Source organism: Aphelocoma coerulescens, chromosome 1 (assembly GCF_041296385.1).
Source record: "Aphelocoma coerulescens isolate FSJ_1873_10779 chromosome 1, UR_Acoe_1.0, whole genome shotgun sequence".
In the NCBI taxonomy this organism is placed as follows: Eukaryota; Metazoa; Chordata; class Aves; order Passeriformes; family Corvidae; genus Aphelocoma; species Aphelocoma coerulescens.
In genome coordinates this window covers 99226353-99244522 of record NC_091013.1, presented here as the reverse complement: position 1 = coordinate 99244522, position 18170 = coordinate 99226353, and the positions used below count along the sequence as shown (strand labels likewise).

The 18170-nt window shown below is 46.4% G+C and overlaps 1 protein-coding gene across 2 annotated transcripts in view; it reads left to right on the top strand.

Annotated features, from left to right (window-relative positions):
- The first annotated feature begins 2372 nt into the window (after positions 1-2372).
- The window catches only part of ARHGAP31 (Rho GTPase activating protein 31), a 73307-nt gene continuing 57509 nt past the window's right edge, over positions 2373-18170 (top strand). The window contains exons 1-3 of one of the 2 annotated variants that reach the window (XM_069020677.1): positions 2373-2703; positions 2880-3053; positions 15471-16048. In XM_069020677.1, coding sequence (XP_068876778.1) covers positions 15949-16048 — 100 coding nt within the window. In that variant the 5' untranslated portion in view covers positions 2373-2703; positions 2880-3053; positions 15471-15948. Of the gene's footprint in view, positions 2704-2859; positions 3054-15470; positions 16049-18170 lie in introns of both variants that reach the window. The other variant, XM_069020668.1, reaches the window with a different exon arrangement.

Sequence of the window (18170 nt, the reverse complement as noted above, 5' to 3'; positions counted from 1 at the left end):
TGTGGCTCTGGCAGCATTTGTACACGAAGCACAAAGATTGTGATCAGCATTTGGATCAAGGATTCCCCTGCATGCAACAAGACCCACAAGAGTAGCTTATTCCTTCAAGTAGCTTAATTTGGAAGTGATGGAGGTGCTCCCTTGCAGATGAGCTGAGGCCCCTAATGAAGTGTGTTAACGACAAGTCCTGTGTTTCCTTCCTCAGGAAAGGCCTATATGGCACTGTTACTCTGGACAGGTTTAAACTCCTACCTACCACAAGTTTGATTTCTCAGATGTGTGCTTCTTGTTGTTACCTTCAGGTTTAAATGACAGCTCTTTTACCACCCAGACAGAGTTGTTTCTCAGCAGGAGGTGAAGAAATTCCCATCTAACTGAACGCTTTCTCCATGAAAGCTGTTACGTAAAGGATGAGATCTTGCCTTTACCATGTGTTGGAAAATACAGTTTGTTAGGTGTAGGCTTCTGAAAGGACATGGCTTGGGCTCTTTTTAGCCTCACCAGCATCCTTCCTGTTTCTATCAAAAATAAACACGGCGAAGCTTTTCTTCTTTAGCACTTTAAACTTTCTTGGCTTTGTCACAAGTTGTGTCACAGGATGTCCCACATCACCACAACATACAGCATCACCACAGCATGACATGGGCTGAGATCAGCCATGTGTGGGGAACTGTCTGGGCCTCTCCTGCCTCCCATTCCTCATCATCATCTCCCACTGGATGAAGAGTGATCAAGAATACTGGGTGCAGAGCCTCCCTCCACAGCCTAATCAACAGGATTTCATCATCTGGTTTTGACCTTCTCATTTAGAAGTGGTGTCTTACACCTCTCAAAGGCGTAAGGAACCCAAGTTCCCTCCCTGACTACAGCCACAGTTCTTTCCCTGCCCATTCTTCACATACACTCAGTGGGCAAAGTTGAGTCATGGCTCATGTCCCTAATTGGTTCCTCCTCAATTCCCTTCTCCTGTGGTCCTCTTTTGTGGCTGGCAAGCTGGTAAGAGGCCCCGAGGCACAGCTCTGTAAGGACAGAGGGTCTGTCCAACATGGCATGGTGGCTGCCTGCCTCCCACACAGGGAATGGAGGCTCTGGCTGTAGGACAGCCAAAGAGCTGTGTGGGAAGGAAAGGCTGTCTTGGCCTGAAGTCCTCATCTGAAGATCTTGTGTCAAGACCCACAGCAGGTCCTCTTTGACAGTCCTGCTTTAGTACGTGGAGCAGCAGGTCCGAGAGGAGGGTCTCCTTAACAAAGCAGGCTGCAGAACAAGCATGTTTAGGAAAGCTGCTGGGTCTGGTTACTCGTCCCCAAAGCTGTCTCTCCAGCCAGAAAATTTCATCTTGACTCATGAGGAGGGCCTCCTCAGTAAGCGTGCTCTATCCAAACCAGTAAAGAAAGGGCCTTGTGCCAACAAAACCAGGCCAAAACTATGCAATCAGACCTCCAGCACGTTTAAAAATATCTCTGGGTCCCTGTACATCCCACTTCTCCTGGCTCCCTTTCCGTTTCTCAATGCGAGGAAGGAATCTCTAGCTAGCCGAGGTTTGGGATGTGGTTGAGACGTTTCTGTGGTAAAAGGGTGGAGCTCCCTTGTTTTCTTCTTTTTCCACAAAGTGCTCTGACTCTTGCACAGTGACTGTTCAAAGAAACCATGCTGCTATTCCTCTCCAAGCCCCTGCCTCTCCTTCCCTTGCTGGGAAGGTAAACGAAGGAGCTCAGGGATGATGGGAGCGTGCAGCAAGCCTGCTCTTTGCACCAAAGCCCTCATTAGAGCAAGGTGCAGCCAGCACAGCACAGCAGAGGCCAGCCAAGACCAGTATGTCCCTTCAAAGGGCCCTCCTTCCCACTACACCAATGCTGGGACATCCTTTCACGGGATTTCCTTACTATGGCAACCCACACCCACACGGTATTTAAAAGAAGGAGCATTTTGGGTTTATGCCTGTATCACTACCTGCTCCACTTGCCTAAAGAGTTGCCTCCAGCAACCAAACAACAAATTATCAGGGGCAGGGATGGGGACATGGAGACCACTAGGGTGCCCCAGGATAGCAGTGAAATGAAGCAGCTTTTGGCAGCTTGACAATATAATTTCTCAGTTGTCATTTCTCTCTCTGAATTTTATATCTGAGGCTATATACTGTTCTGAATATAATGAAAAAGTTATTCCCCTTTGACAGCACACAGTCTTATACTTAAATTTTTTGCCCTTCAGCATCCTCCTTAAGTGGAAGATACAGGTGTAAAAGTTAACAGCACCTGAAAGTAATAATGATGATCTTCTTGCAATCAAACATTGGCATGTGACTGTGCTCTTGATTTTTCTCAGGCCATGCAGTCTCACTCCTCACAGCTGGCCCAAAGGCCTGAAACCACAACTAGTCAAAGTTCATGGCCAATCCATGGACGAGAGGAAGAAACTGCAGAAAACCTGCCAGATAGCATAACATAATAAAGAACCTGAGGAAATCTCAATCTTCTCTGGGTCACTCCAAAAGTAGAAAAAGAAGTGAGATTTGCTGAATAAACAATTCATTGCAAAATTATTCACAGAGATTAGGAGCCAAATAAAAGGAGGGAGAAGGATCCAGAATGGTTTACAGTAATAGAAGGTATGATGGTATTGGCACAGGAGGAAGGTACTCCCTAGGAGAGATGACAAAGAGGATCTGTCTCCTTATTGGCATTTTCAGAAGCACAATAAGAGGTAAGACTCTAGAAGAAAAATAGAAGCCGTTTTTATCCACAACCTATAGATCCTGGGGCCCTAGAGCTGAGCTGTCACATCTTATTTTTATATCCTACTCCCAGTGTGTGAGTGTTTTACCAAGATGTTTTCTTTTCTCTCATTCCATATTTTCAGCAATTGCTATTGTTCTGCAGGCTCCAAACGGGCCCTGGGAACCCAAGGACGGCATGAAAAGCTGAAGTATGGGAAACATTGTACCCGGAAAGGGCAGAGCAGGAGGACTGATAGAGGTGACAGAGACTCCAAGGTCTTCTGGAAATAACTATCCCTGATTCAAGAGCTGTACTCAGGTGCAGTGGCACTTCACAGTGAGTTCAAAAAGTGTTTATAACCCTCAGGTATTGAGTGGCTGTGGTTTCACATGCCTGTAATAAGCAGGAGCTAGTGTTAGCCTAGAGTGAACAGAAAAAGGGATGTTTTGTAATTTTTTTTCTTTTTTTTGGAGGCTGCTAAGCACACACTGAGTGTTGGGGGTCTCCACTGCTATCTACTTCTTCTCTGGCCAGAAAGAATGAGCAAAACCAGCAAACACATGAGAAATTATGTTACTTATTGCAAAGGTTAAACTGAAAAGAGATGATCCAGCTCCAACTCATTTGTGGGGAGCCTAAATAGTTTAAAAGGGAGACAATTGTAAGTTGGCACAAACTGGGGTATCTTAGAAAAGCATTTGTAGTTTCCACATGGCTGATATGTGATTATGTCTGTTTGAGAACGGTGTGCCTTAAAAATATCAGATAGCAAAAAAAGGATGATTGGTGTAATCTATTTTAATTATGCTTCATATTTATAGTTATTTCTAAAACTCCATAAAAATTACCAGAAAACAAAACAAAACTGAACTAAAAAGGTTGCTTCCTGTTAGCTGGTAATTAAAACATCCTGATTTGAAACTAAATATAGCCCTTCCTCTAAATTTAGTAACTTTTGGCTAGACTGGGCTCTCTGCACATGTAAATAGAACAATCTAATTGCTCACATTTATTCAAATCCATAATTTGCATTTACTTATGTTAGAAAATAGCAAATGGTTTTGCTTATTTACATGATATATTTTTTAAAAATTTGATTTGTGTCAAGCTATTTTTGGATAGGAACTGGAATTCGATTAAGATGCAGAAAGACAGCATTTTAATTCTACTTTTTATTTGATAGTGGAGCTACCCAGTAGTTGTGCAGGACAGAGAAGCTGATAAAACTGGTTTAGTAAGGAAAGGACATAGTATCTTGTGAATGGAATTGTTTCTTTTTGGTTCATGTCTCACAAGGCTTTAGAGCTAATAGATCTCAGCCTTTCCAGCCTCACAGTGAGACCAAAGAAGAAAATCTAGTCTTCCTTGGTTTTCCAACTTGTTATGGACTTTGTAGTGCTGATAAGAGCAGTAGTTATTGAATCAAAAGGATAATAAATAATGAATAAATTTAGGAAAACCTCCCAGAACTTCCAGAAAAGGCTGCAAATTGTAGGGAAAGGAGATCTTGGACTTCTGCAAACTTTTTCTAGTCTTTTCACTGGTGACTTACCTCACTTTGCTGGTGTGAGATTAGGCCTTTAATACACTGTGTCAAAACTTCCCATTGATTTCTCAGCTTCATTTTCCAAAAGGAAGGTCCATTTAATTTAAAAGCTAAAAACACAATTAAAAAACCCCCAAACCAGCTATGATTGCACCCCTAGCAGTCCTCCCATTGCTCCTACTCATTTCACATTTAAACAGAAGTTTCAGCAAGAGGCTCCTCTCAGAACAGGACCCATTCTGCGATCACCAAATGCAGGTTTTTGTTGTATGTTCCTCAAACAATTAGTACCACCTCAGCAGCCATTTCACTGCCCTCCCTGAGCTTCTCAGGATGTCATTAATCCACTTTCTTCTCCTGATTCTCCCTGCTGGCAACCTTTTCTGTTTTATGTTCAGCTGGAGTTCAGGACTTCTTCCACTGTGCTGCCACAACAGGTCACAAAAGGATCCCAAGGGTAAAATCTCCTTGGCCATTTAAGCAGTTGCCCAGTAGCTTTCTTATAGGTAAGGGGCTGCAGCACTGTCTTGGAGAGTCAGAAAAGGATATGGCTGCAGACCAATCCCTCTCACGTCTCCTAAGCAACCACTGAAATAGATGAACAGTTCTTTTCAAAATGGCATAATGATAAAGGGATTTGGCAAAATGCAAATATAATTTCCTGTTGACTGTTAAGGCTCCATAAATGATCTTTAGTTACCGAGCACAGTGGATCTGTGTTCTGCAATAAACAGCAAGTATGAAATAACCTCCTTCTCTACTGCAACACAAACCAAGATCACAGATTTCTTGTCCAGCCTGTGTGCACTCATCAGGAGCTGCTATAGAGACAGGCCTTTGTTTCTCAGTTTGACATCCAAAATTTTCTAAGTTTTTAGGGTTTACATCTTTAAAATTTCTCTGTACACTAATGATGGCTGTAGCTTTTTTGGCAGTGGTTTATACTGAAATCTGAGAGTCTTACAAGAAACCCCCTGACACCACAAGCTGGGATTTTAAGACAGTTGCTGTGTGTGACAATAATATTACAACCCAGAAAACCCAACACATTGGGTTTTCTAATAACTCCCTGATCTCCTACAACAAAGGCCATTCAAAATTGACTCAGTTTTATTAGGGACCTTTGAGTTACTCACATTGTCTTCTGTGATATGTTGAAGTGCAACAATGTAGGGTCTTGCTTGCTGTATCCTATAGACCCTGCCTGCTAGGGGTCAGTCTGAAATACAGCCTCTCCTTGCTGCATTAATTTCTCCCTTTCACTGATTTACGTGTGAAATTTGAGTTGTAGCACTTGAGTTGCTCCCTGTACCCTCTATTCATCTACAGTTTCTTCCTGAGACTGCTGTCCTATACAGCCCATGAATCAGTGTTGTGTGCCCATGGAGTCAAAATATCTTTATCTACTTACTTTTGCCCCAGCTGCATTCTTCCTGACAGCATGCCTTCTCCTAAGCTGTTTTAAAAAGTTGGTTCCATTTTCAAGTTGGAAATACTTGGTATTGTTACAAAAAGATGCTATATAACTATAACTCAAACCATAGGATTTGTCCCAGCATCTCTTAAATTTGCCAGAGAACTGTGTATGGGGTGATCAGTGGAGTGTGAGCATGGCACTGGCACTGGGGTCACATGCACTCCTGCCCTCCTCCTCACAAGAGGTTTATACTCCTCAGGCAGGACTAGCAGATGTCTGTGTGGTTTGGGCAGATACTTTTCTAGCTGATCTTTCTCTTTCCCTAAATTTTTCTATCATTCTGGTACTCAGCACCTTTCTTACCCACCCGTAAGAAATGTTGGTGTCTATTTTTATATATATCTATTTACCCCCCCCCCCCAAAAAAAAAAAAAAAACCCTCTCTAGTCCTTGTGGGTCTGAAGGAAAACCCAAACCTGATCCAGCAGAAGGATGTTCTTGGAAGCTCCCTCAGGGATACACATGTCCTTTTCTGGCTAGAGATATTTAGGCTCAGAGGGCCAAAAGAAGCAGCAAATTTGGAACTTAAGGTAACGGAACAAATCCATTTTGGATGCAAATCTATGATTTCCAGGCTCTCATGATTTAGGCCGCTGTGGATCAGGCAGACTTCTCCGTCTTAAAAGAAACCTCTTCTCATTCTCTCTTCTCCATGTATGGCTTGTTTGCTTGCTTGCTTGTTTGTTTGTTTGTTTTCTCCCCCTCTTTGTTTTTTAATTTGGCTCCATTTGTTTAAAACAAGCAAAAGTAATCTTAATGTGGTTCTTGCTCTGCACACCAGTAGGGTTGGGGCTGCTTTTTCTCTCCCCTTGCAGTACTGCCATTGCAGAGAATGGTGGCCAAACACCACAAGAGCGCAGAAAAGAGCAATGGAGTGAGGGAGAAGGGCATCTGGCCACACCTGTAACCCTATATGTACATGAACAGCCTCTACTACAATCAGGGCAGAGATAGCAAAAGCTTTCCAGGAACAACCTGCTGGTAAAATGCACTCTGGCAGGAATACAGGATTAGGGGTGAGGGAGAACACAGAGCAGATCTTACATTGCTCCTTGCCATCCTGATTTGTTGCCTCTTGGCATTCCCCCCGTGTCTTCTGACAGCTCTTCAAAGACAGTCCCTAGGGCAGGGCCACACCACAGAGCTCTTAGCACGGGGAAAAAGCCCATGGTGGAGGTTGAAGCGAAGAGGCACAATCACTTCCCATTTCCCAGTACAGTATGTTACAAGGGGCCCTTGCAAAGCTTGGCTGCCTGACAGTTTCATTTGCAAGAGCGTTGGCCCCTTTCCAAGCAATTCTTTCAGGTCTCATTGTTTGGGAGGAAACAAACAAGGGGAACAGCACTGGGTGGGCACACCAGAAGAGGGTCTAAATATAGCAGGGCAGCATTAGGGAGCCAGGCTTCTTCGCCAAAGCTTACTCTAAAGATGACAAACCCGCTCTGCTAGTCTACAGCAAAGACACCAGTTCTGCTGTAGGCACCCCAGTTACACAGGAGAGGGCTCTCTAGATGTCCCAGTCCTGTTGGCCAGCTACAACAATGCTACTCTAGCCATAAAAGTTGAAAGCAGCCTGTTAAGCTGAGTAAGTAATTGCAAAGCACAGAGAGAATATAACTGGTTCCAGCCTGAAGTCTTCTGAGTACTTTCTGCTATAATTTACACCCAGTATAACTTCAGCATGAGTCAGGAAATAATGTGAACTACAGATTTAGACAATGAGGTGTCAGAATGAAGGCAAGCCAAGCCCTTTCGACCTATGATGGAAAGAAGATAACTTTGTGCCACCTTTGCCTGGAGGTGTTGAGACTCAGTAGGATTCAAACTAAATAATTTTGCTGACAGCACTGCAGAGCTGTTGGCATTTCTGAAAGCAGGGGAAAAGAGAAAACAAGTGTGCTAAAGAAGCTTAAAAACATCCTCTGTAACTGGGCGTATCCCCATAGAAAACACAGCCTGCTAGAACAGCCAGGGCACAGGTAAGGAAATGTTAAAGGAGAAACGTGGCTTTTCCGGAGGGACCATATGGAGAGCTTTAATTTTACACATCCTGAGCAAGGGGACACTCAAATCTCAGGCAGAAGGAATTTCCCCACAGAGCTGATTTTCCTGCTCAGTACCTTCAGCATTTGAGAGTACAGTAGAAAGGCAAGTTGTTTTTCCACTTCACCTAGGAGCATGCCTAACCATGAAGAGAGATGTGGCGCGAGGCAGGAAGAAAAAGCCCAGAAGGAAGAGGGGATATGATCAGCCTTGCAGAGAAGACAATAGGAGATCATTTGTGCAGACCCACCAGTGCATTTCCTACAGGGATTTAGCTCAACGAGCAGAAATAAGAAACAACAAATGTGCCAGAGCCTGCCACTTGCAGGAACACCTGGCCTTGCCTGACACAGCTGCCAGCACTCTCTACCCCTCACAGCTGCCAGCCCTCTTGTTAGAGGTGTTTACAGAGAGGACGTGTGGCTTTTGCAAACTTGTATTTCCTCTCTTCCCCTTTTCCTGCCACCAGATCATCCTTTGGCCTGTCAGAGAATGAGAGAAGGTGTGAAGCAGCAGACTGTCCTAGCTGAAGACCACCATCATAGCTGGTGATTCTTCATAGGAACTCATCCTTGTGCTGGATGTTCAGGCACAATGAAAGGAATCTTAGTTGAAAGCTTGTGCTAAAACAAGATAAAGTCTCTCATACAAAAGATGATTCATGCAAGTGATCAAGAGAAGACCTCAGAATAAAAGAAGTCAGGTTTTAAGTGACTTTTAAAAATAGCATGTAACAGGCTAGCTTTTATCCCTAAAATAGTAAGCATCCCCTGAGCTATTTGTTGGGGGTTTTATTTCCAACAAAAAAAGATTATTATGAAACAGCCCTTATCTTCTACAGAAAGTGACCAAAATGGATGATTGCTGGCATGAACCCCTAAACCCACTTATTTTCTCCCTTCCAGGTTAGTCCTTATGATAGAGATTAATTCTTATCCCTTAACCTTGAATCACCATTAAAATAATGCAAGGCTGCTGTTTTTATGCAGTTAGGTTAACCCACAACTTCCTTCTCCCATGGCAACATGATTAGCAGAACGGATGATAAGAGAGGCACATCTGGAAGTGGAAATACAGGCAGCGAAGTGGGTGCTGGTGTCAGTGTCCTCTGAGTGGTGGTGAGCTGGGCTAATCAGAAATTATACATGTGGGGTCTTTTACAGAGTGCTACCAATGCTGTTGTTTGGCAGAACTGAGAACATGAGAGACTAAGTAGTTTTTTGTTTGGTTTTTTTTTGGTTTTTTTTTTTTTTTTTTTTTTTTTTTTTTTTTTGTATTATAGGCCTCTGGCTCAACAGATTTTTCATTACTCTTAGAACAGTGTTTTTAGGCTAAAGGGCAGTGGAAACTGCAACAAAACCAGCAGGTTGCAAATGTGGAGGAAGAGATTGATACTTGAAACTCTCCTTCTATCTCTCAGGCTGTGGTAGCAAAGCTACCACATAGTGACAAAGCAAGGGGTAGATAAATCTTCCCAATTGAGTTTTCTCAGCTCCTAGAGAACCTGTCTGTGCTTGAGAATTCTGATTATCACTTGTATTCGCAGGCTGGTAAGACATGAAAAGAAATGGGCTTATGGTTTAGACATTCCCTGTGTTCATAGGTGTAGTTGATGGGGCTTTTTGCTGTGCTATACAGTCACAATGTAGTTTTAAGAAAGTTGTTTAATTTCTGTGGGCCTCTTTGGTTAGCTGATCAGGTGGAAAAAAGCAGGCAAAAACATTTCCTGGGTTAGTGGGAATCCTTATTGTTGTTATTTACAGTGAGGCAATGTGTTGAAGAAATCACCTCTGTGACACACTACCTTGCTTGTACTCAGCATAAAGTTGCCAGCTGTCTCTTCGAAGTTATCAAAAAAATTGCTGGCAGGATGCTCTCAAAAAGGCCTGTGTGACTTTGGAATGTCTCCATCGTGGAAGGTTTGTGGTCTTCCTGCCTCACCAAACGGGTCATCCCACTGGTAAGATGCTAGGAGGAGGTTCAGACCATGCCTCTGAGATGAAGGAAGCTTTTGCTAGCTGTGTGGCTTGTCTGATGGATTTTCTTTCTCTGAATGTTTGTTTTACAATACTATCATATATTACTGAGCCATCAATGGAGTTTTACACAGGGAGACATAAAGCCTTTCTAAAATGGTCTTTATGTTGTTTAAATAACGAACAGTTGGAGTCCCCAGTCAAGAATTAGAGATCCTCTGTGCTAGGTGCTGGACAAACATAGAATTAGGCAGATGTCATGGTTCAGACAAGTTTGTGCTCTGAGTAAGGGAATGGAGATATGTTCCTCATCCTGTTTCCTGTATGCAAGACATCTCTGAAAGGGCTGTGAACAGTGAGAGAAGGCAATCTGCTTAAAAACAGTTGCATGTTTTGTAGTTGTGCTCTGTATGGTCAGTACTGAATATCATGTTATATCAGCCTACTTAGAATAATTTAGGTTGGAAAAGACCTTTGAGATCATTGAGTCCAACTGTTAACCCAGCACCACCAAATCCACCACTAAACCTTGTCCCTAAGTGCCATGTCTTATGTACCTCAGACTTTGCTGCACCTGGGACAATAACCAGGCAGGTGGAATAGGCGAGTCTGCTTGGGACTGGGAGAACAGTCTGCTCCCAATATGTCAGTGACTACATCTACTCCTCTGGCTCTACGCCCTAAGCAGCAAAGTGGGAGAAGGGTACTTCTCTGGTAGAAGGGGTGCTCCATTTGCTCTCTTCTGGCTGCCTTCTACAACATGGCTGCTATCACACTGTCGTGCAGGCTCATAACTGGAAGCTGCTGGGCAAAGGGCTGTTGTATCCGTGGTTACACTGTCACGTCATGGACAGGCAGCCAGCAGCAAGGAGACTCGGTAGCATGTGTGGGGTGCCCCGTTCATTTGTACCCGAGGTGCTGGCACCTGCAAAGTAGCTGACAAAACAGTTGCACAGGGCAGAGACACAAAGGACACGGTATGGCAGGATGTAGGTCAAGAAGGTCCTATGGAAGGCAAAAAGGGAGGTGAGAGCTGAGGAGGCAGGGCTCATGTGGCTGGGAATGGGTGAAATTAGGAACCAAGAGTGGTAGGTGCCCTGTGACAAGGACCAACCCCATAGTCTGTGGTCCAAATTGTACTCAGAGAAACAAAAGACTCCACACCAGCCTTTGGCTTCACAATACACTCCAGCTTTGGCCACAGAGATGGGAGTAGACAGGAAACTGGGCCGGAGAGGGGCAGGAGAGGAAAGAGAGTATGCTGAGGGGTGGGGAGGGAGGGTGAGCTGGCGTGTCAGAGTCTAACAATGAACCGTCTGTGTCAGGAAAACAGACGTACTCGGCAGGGCTATTTTTAGGGGTTCAGATCTCTCCCTCTCTGAGTCTGCCTCCCCCCCTCTTCTGTGCTGAGTGGCGCCTGGCAGATTGGTGGAGATTTAAAGGCCACAGATAGGAAAGAGCTCAAACACAATGAACGAAATGCAGCAGGGAGGGGAGAGATGGGTGCCCAGAAATAGCCTGTGCGACGGCTCAGTCACAGCCCCCAGCTCTCAGTGGAAGGGGAAGAAACACTTAGACCTAATGGCCAAAGCTTATTCCCCAACTCTCTGAGGGCTTCTGGTGTCACTGATACCTTTTCTGTGAGAACGGAGAGAACTGTAAAGAACTACAAAGTCATTATCCGTGCTGTGTTCGTTTGCACACAAGGCTGGCTCGCCACATCCGTTCTCAAGCTGAAGGGGGGGTGAGGCATCGCCGATCAGCAGTGAAGTGGGGTGGGAAGGTGCCCCACCTTCCTGTGTGAACCTGTGGCCCTTGCTGACAGGGAGGCCTTTGTAACTAACTTAAAATCCTGACCTATATTTACAGGTTCAAAGGGAAGGAATTAAAGTAATTATCATGGGTCATGGCTTCCAGACTTGGGCTGTGGCACCGCGGGGCCACTGGCCATCACACTCTGCATATGGTAGCAGAGACGAGGAAGGAACCTCTGTGGAGAGATGGCTGCTATGAGAACTCTGGTTTGGCTTGGTGTTGCTCTTATTCTGCAGACTCACGTTTTTCTTTTTCTACTCTTTTTTTAGGAGGGAGAGAAATTCCCCCTTCTTTTCCAGCTGTTTCAACTTTGAATTCCATTTTGCTTTCCATACTTCTCGCCTGAGAACTTTTACTCTCCAGGTTTGCCTGATCTTGTCTGTGAAAGCTTTTCCATACAGGACACTGGCTCACTCCTTAGCCCTGCTCAGTTGAACTAGTACAGAGACCTGCCCTGCCTCCTGGGTTGCGCAAATCCAGACCTCGTATTTTTTCCTCTCTGGAGAACATCCCCCCTTTCCCTCAGAAAAATCCCTTGGCTCAGCACTGATTCCAGGCTCCGATATGAAGTGCTTTATTTGTAAAGCCTCCCTTGTTTGGCTCCCACTCACCTTGCCTGACCTTCTCCTCCTCCTTCTCCTCCACCTCCTCCTGGCCACATGCTCCCTGGGCAATCCTGTAGCGACCTCCCCTCTGTCCTTTTGCTGAACCTTATCCTGGCATGGGAAGAGCCACCCCTGTAGCCCAGCCTGCCTGGCAAGACCTCTCCTGGAGCTCCTCATGTCGTCTTTCTCTTGCTGCAGCACACGCCTCTTTCACCCTGCTTGCCATGCCATTTCCTTTCTCCAGCTCTCTCTTCCCTCCATGGGAACGAGAAGCTGGGTAGCAGCACAAGGCAGCAGGGCAGCAAAGCTTCAGCATCTGAAAGAGCCTCTGTGAATAAAGTGGGAATACTCCCTGGTTTGTTTCTAGCTTCTCTGTACTTGGGCTTCAAATACTGTTTTTTCTTTTCATGGGTGTGGCAGTCTCTCTGCTTTCCCCACTAGGGTACCACGGTGGTGGTGGCTGCTGGTGGGTCCTGCAGCCTGGCTCTGGACACTCAGGGTCCAGGGTCCTGGCTGGGATCAGGGCAGCAGAGCACAGACCCCAAATAACCAAAATGAGATGGAAGCACTCAATTTCTGCAGTGTTCATCAGCCAGCAGGACCCACTTCCATGGCTTCAAAGATGGCACCTCCCTCAGCGGCTGCAGGCAGCTCCTAGAAATGGTGCTTCCAGCTGAAAATGCCTACTGGCCTGTAATAAATGCCACGGGGCAAGGGTGATGACCCAGCAGTGCTGCTGAGTGGCCATGCTCTGGGCCTGTGGGTGTTGGAGCAGGGCTGTGCAAGGGAGGGGAGGGGGTCCATGCTGCAAAGGGTTCTCCTCTGCCCCTGGGGCCAGAACTCCCTTGCTGGTGACGTGAGGAAGCTTTACTCATGCAGGGGGTGATTTTATTTATTGAATTCATGTATTTATTTAAAAATAAAGCCACCCTCTTTTGAAGATGTTCTGTTTGGATGAAATTGCAAGAGAGGAGTGGAGAAACAATATTTAGGATGAGGGAGGGCAAAGGAGATGGGCCAGGGGTGTGATGTAGTGGGTCACCAGGAGAAGGTACAGGTGGACACAGACCCTGTAAGTGGTGTGACCTCCATCTGATGCAGAGCAATGGAGGAGACCAGCACAGTGAGATTAAACATCTTGTTTGGCTCAGGGAAGGAGGGAGAGAGGGGTCTGCAGCAGGGAGTTCAGGATTTCAAAGAAGATGTTGTGGTTACTTGCCGCGGTGAGCCTGTTCTCTCACCGCTGGTCCGGTGTGGGGACTCAGCCATGTGGGAAAGGGCTGGCGAGTGCAGCAGGACATGCCTCCTCCCTGAGGGGGCTAGGACAGGGCTTTATCTTCTTACAGAAGGCAGCCAGCCACCCAGACAGTGGGAGGATAGCCTGGCAAGTCATCCAGGTCTGAGCGCCCTGTTGTCTGTGTGAGCCGTCTGAAGAGTGGCCCTTGGCAGGCAGGCAGGATGCACTGTGGCACGCAACGGCTTTGGCGGCACGCCGGTGCGGGGAGGGATCCTGTGCGCTGACTCGACATCAAGGTGCTGTGAGAAGCCCAGAATAAATTCAAGGAAGTTCTAAGTGTTTCATGAGGACTGAGGGTTCCTGAGAACAACCACTGGTCTGGTGGTGAGAGCTCAGTTTTCCTCCTTAGCCTGTGAGTGGGAGCAGAAAGTGGGGAGGTGACAGGCCAAACATCTCTATGACACCTTCTGCAAATCATTTTCCCCTCAACCCACCAGGCATCAAGCTGTAAAATGGGGATAATGATGACAATTGCAGTGATAAACTGCACAGTCGGAGTTACAATTGTGCGAGGTCCTTCAATAGGGCTCTCGGTGTTTTTTCGTATGTGTGAAGGGGTACCATCCAACACTTCTAAAGAAAAAAAGTCACTATACCAACAGACAGAACCTGAGTGGTCAGATCTCAGACAGAAGTTTGATTTCTCTGAAAAATTACTCTCAAGTGAGTGAGGTGGTGAATTTGCAGAGGGGTTCCTCTGTCCCATGAGAGTACAGAGCCAAGGGTTGTGGAGGCAGGTGAGTCAAAGGAGACCTTTGTCTTATTTCCTGGCCAGTTTTCCTCCAAACCAAAACTACTTTCCTTGTCTTTGGTCTGATTTTTGGTGAAAAGCTGCAATCTCCTGATTTTCTTTCGTTTGTTCATTTTTCCACCCAGACCCATATAGCCACATTTGGTACAGAGTGAGACAGGGGTCAGTGAAGCCTTGGTGGAGTTAATTTTGCCTCCCTGGGTATGCTGATGGGCATAACCAGCCCCGTAAAGAAGTATGAACTTCTGGGATTAAAAAATGTGAAGTAAGTGCAAGAAACTGCTCTTAGGAGTCAACATGTGTGTGTATTGAAAACTGGACTAGGAAAGCGTTTGTGCAGTGAAGGGGGTGATGACACAGACAAGGCTCAGGACCTGAAGGCGGACCTGTCCCATTTCCCTTCTTGCTGTACTGAGTCATTTCAGCTCCTTATCTAAACCCCTTTTTTGGTCAGGGGGAGACTTTTTTGGGAGCTGACTCAAAAGTATGTGAACTGAGATGCCCGGACAGCATCTGTTTCTGCTTGCCGGGGAGGAGGGAGCTGAAGGTTTCCCTCCTTCCCCTTCTCTTGAGTTTCCCAACTCTCTGCCCCCTTCCTGCACTTCAGCAGCTCCAGCCTGCACCTCTCTATAGGAAGGCAGATCCCGAAGTGACAGAGTCATGTTTGGGGGAAGGAAGGCGCCTTGCAGCGAAGGACTCGGCGAACAGAGGTTTATTGGAGAGGCTCCCGGTCTCTCTGCTCCTCGCCGGACCCTCGTCGGGCCTTTGCCGAGCTGCGGGCTGGCAGAGCAGGAAGCGCCTGCCCGCGCCACGGGCTGCGCCGCCCCGCAGTGATTTCCTCCCAGGCAACCCGTTATCTGTCGACTGTCAGGGCAAATTTTCCCTCTTCCTCCCCCGATCCCCATCCCTGTTCCCCAACTCCTCTCCCCGCCTTCCCTCAGCCTCTCGCTCGCACACACACACACACACACACGCACACACACGCGCGCATTTTACTGCCAAAAACCGTCCTCCGCCCCCCTCCTCAACTAACTTCCTTTCAGCATTTTTTTGAGCTGGATAATCCTAGGATTTGTAAAACGGGGGAAAGGAGAGAGGCAGTGAGCGGGAGTCAGGACAGGAAGCTGGTTTCTTATTCCTCCAACTGTCCGAAGGCAGGAGGAGGGGAAGGGGGGGGAGCCAAAGAGGAGCCTTGTGCATACTCTTCCCCAGTCCCTTTTCATTAGTCTGTTTGAACTTCCAGTCTCCTCCGAAAGCCAAGAGGAGGACGACCAGACTGGGACGTTTTCTGCTTGGAAGTGGCGACAGCGCGACTGACGAAACCCAGAAGGTGGCTGTGGAGGGTCCCGGGATTGCGCTGAGGGAACGACGTCCCCCTCACCATCTCCTGCCCCCAACTTGCCAGCTCTGATGCGGGCACCCATCCACCACCCACTTGCCTCTGATGAGAACCCTTCTGGCCTCAGGCTATGATCGCTGCTGCTGCGGGCTGTGGAGCCTCCTCTCGCCCTGACCTTCTGCCTCAGGAGCAGCCCAACATCTGGTGGGGATTAATGTTTACTTCTCTGGCTGGACGCTGTACGGGACCCCCGATGTTGCTCCCTGGGAGCGGGACACGGGCGGTGGTCTGAGGAGAAGAGCAAGATTTTTGTCGCCCAGCGTGAGGCCGGGGGGAGGGGGGCAAGGCAGGAGGGGGGTGAACCTCTTTTGGGACTAACCTCATGAAGAACAAGGGAGCCAAACAGAAACTCAAGAGGAAGGGAGCCGCGAGCGCGTTCGGCTGCGACCTGACGGAGTATCTCGAGAGCTCTGGGCAGGATGGTAAATGCTTCTTTATTCTCACTCTGGTCGTAGAAAAGCCAAGCGCGTGTTCCCCTGTTCTTACTGGTACAACTGCAAACCAGACCTTTCCAAAAGCTAAGGGTTAGACAACCTGGAGCTGGTTTATCCCTGGGACGTGGAGTCACTGCCCCATTACTCACAATGAATGAACGATCGGAAGATTGCTTTGGTGATGCATCTGCATGACCCTTGCATGAATAATGCTGTGTGTGTGCAAAGGACTGGGCTGGGGCTCTTGGGCTGCCTAAGTGTGTACAAAGACAGTCTGGCATTGGCTGTGATGCCCTCTCCCATCTGCCTGGCTGTGGGAGAGAATAGCAGGCTTTTTGGGAGTCAGGTTTGGAAATCTGAACTGTGCTCAGTGTTGCCTCCTCCATGATTTCAAAATCCACCTTAAGTCCATGAGACTAGAATTTTGCAGGACTGTAGGGAGGAACTGGACACCAGTACAGTTCCCATGTTGTCCTTGGACTGCTGGATGGAGACAGGACGGAGACTAGGTTACGGGGTGGAGTACGGTGTGTGGTGCAGGAGGCATCTGAGCTAACATGTTCACCACCCTGCCTGTTGTCTTTCATTCCTTCTCCCCTTGACCTTCATGCTCCCAGGTATTGAATGAGAACACAGTAGCTCAGACAAGAGGTAACTCCAATGAAATAAGAGGGTCCTGAGTTTGAAATGGTCAGTCCTTGATAAGGGAAGGAGCAGAACGATTTTTCTTAAAGTGGGTTGGATGGCAAGAGAAGAGGTTTGAGTTTGTCCAGCAGAAAGACCTGCAGTTTAGCAAGAGGGAAAAATAAATGCATGCCTGTTACCATCCCTGATGTTAGCATTATGATCCAGGTTTAGCATTATGTTCCAATTTGAATTAACCAATTTTACTGATGTCAGGTTATTTCAAGCAAAAAAAGAAAGACTTCTAGCAGCAATGTCAGCTTTGTACAGTGAGAACTGTACAATCAGGTCTTTCATTTGCTGATGAGCATGGCTGATGAAGTGCAGTGTGGAACCACAGTGGCAGAGGGATGGACTACATAGCAGGAGTACTTTCCATTGCACAGTGAAGAGGGCAGTAAATGTATCACTGAGATAAAATGTTATATATATGCATTTACTTAGGTATGGGGGGAAACCAGTTATTCCGTTGCATTGTGGGTTGTCTGTAGCAGGTCCTGTATCTCTTAACTTATATAGCTCTTAACAGCACCTGAATTGAAATGGCAAAAAATAATGGACTTAATGAGCTGATGTCCCTTTGCCTGTGTGAGGTGCAGATAGATAAATTCCATCCAATGCTACCATAGATCTGTGGTGGAGAAACTATTTACAGCTGTTTACAGGAGCACTGGAAAACAACACAGGGAAGGCAGGCACGGGCAGTATATTCTTTTGAAGCAGCAAGGGGAATTTTAAAGGCAAAACCATAGTTACTGCAGTTGAAATTAGGCCAAAAGAGCAAAATCTTCTACCTAAAATCCCGAAGTTTTTTAAAAATAGTTTTTTGAGAACAAGAAGGAAGGACATTTTCTCAAATCTCATTTGTGGCATGGTTCACAGTTCCAACCTACTTATCTTTCCATGCTGAGGAGCAGTGGGGGAGCATAGGAAGTTCCTTTCCTTTATGCAGTACTACTGTTTGCTCAGTAGCACATCCCATTCCCAGTGCTGTGGGATCCAGAAATGAAAGACTCAGTTGTTATAGATTTATTGGTAAGTGTGTAAGTTAGATGGGTACAATTTGATTCATCAGGACAGGGGGGAAAGAAATTAAAGCATTAGAGATATTTATTTTGTTGGTAGTAGGACTCTCAGGATGAATAGGAATGACCAAAAATGCTGAAGTGATGTCTTGGGAAAAAATGAAGGTTCAGATGTCACCAGGACATCACAAACTTGCCACCCGTAACTATACCAAATTAGAAGAGCATTTAGGGTGTGAGAGATGGTTGATTTGGGGAGAGTTGAATTTTCCTGCTAAGAATTATTTCTGATGACAAGTCAGTGCTCCTGTAAGCAGCAAATTTTGTAGGGACATAAAGCTGTAGCTTTCTCTCTGCTTTACATAGTACTTGTGTTTAACTGTGATGCATGCTCAGGTTGT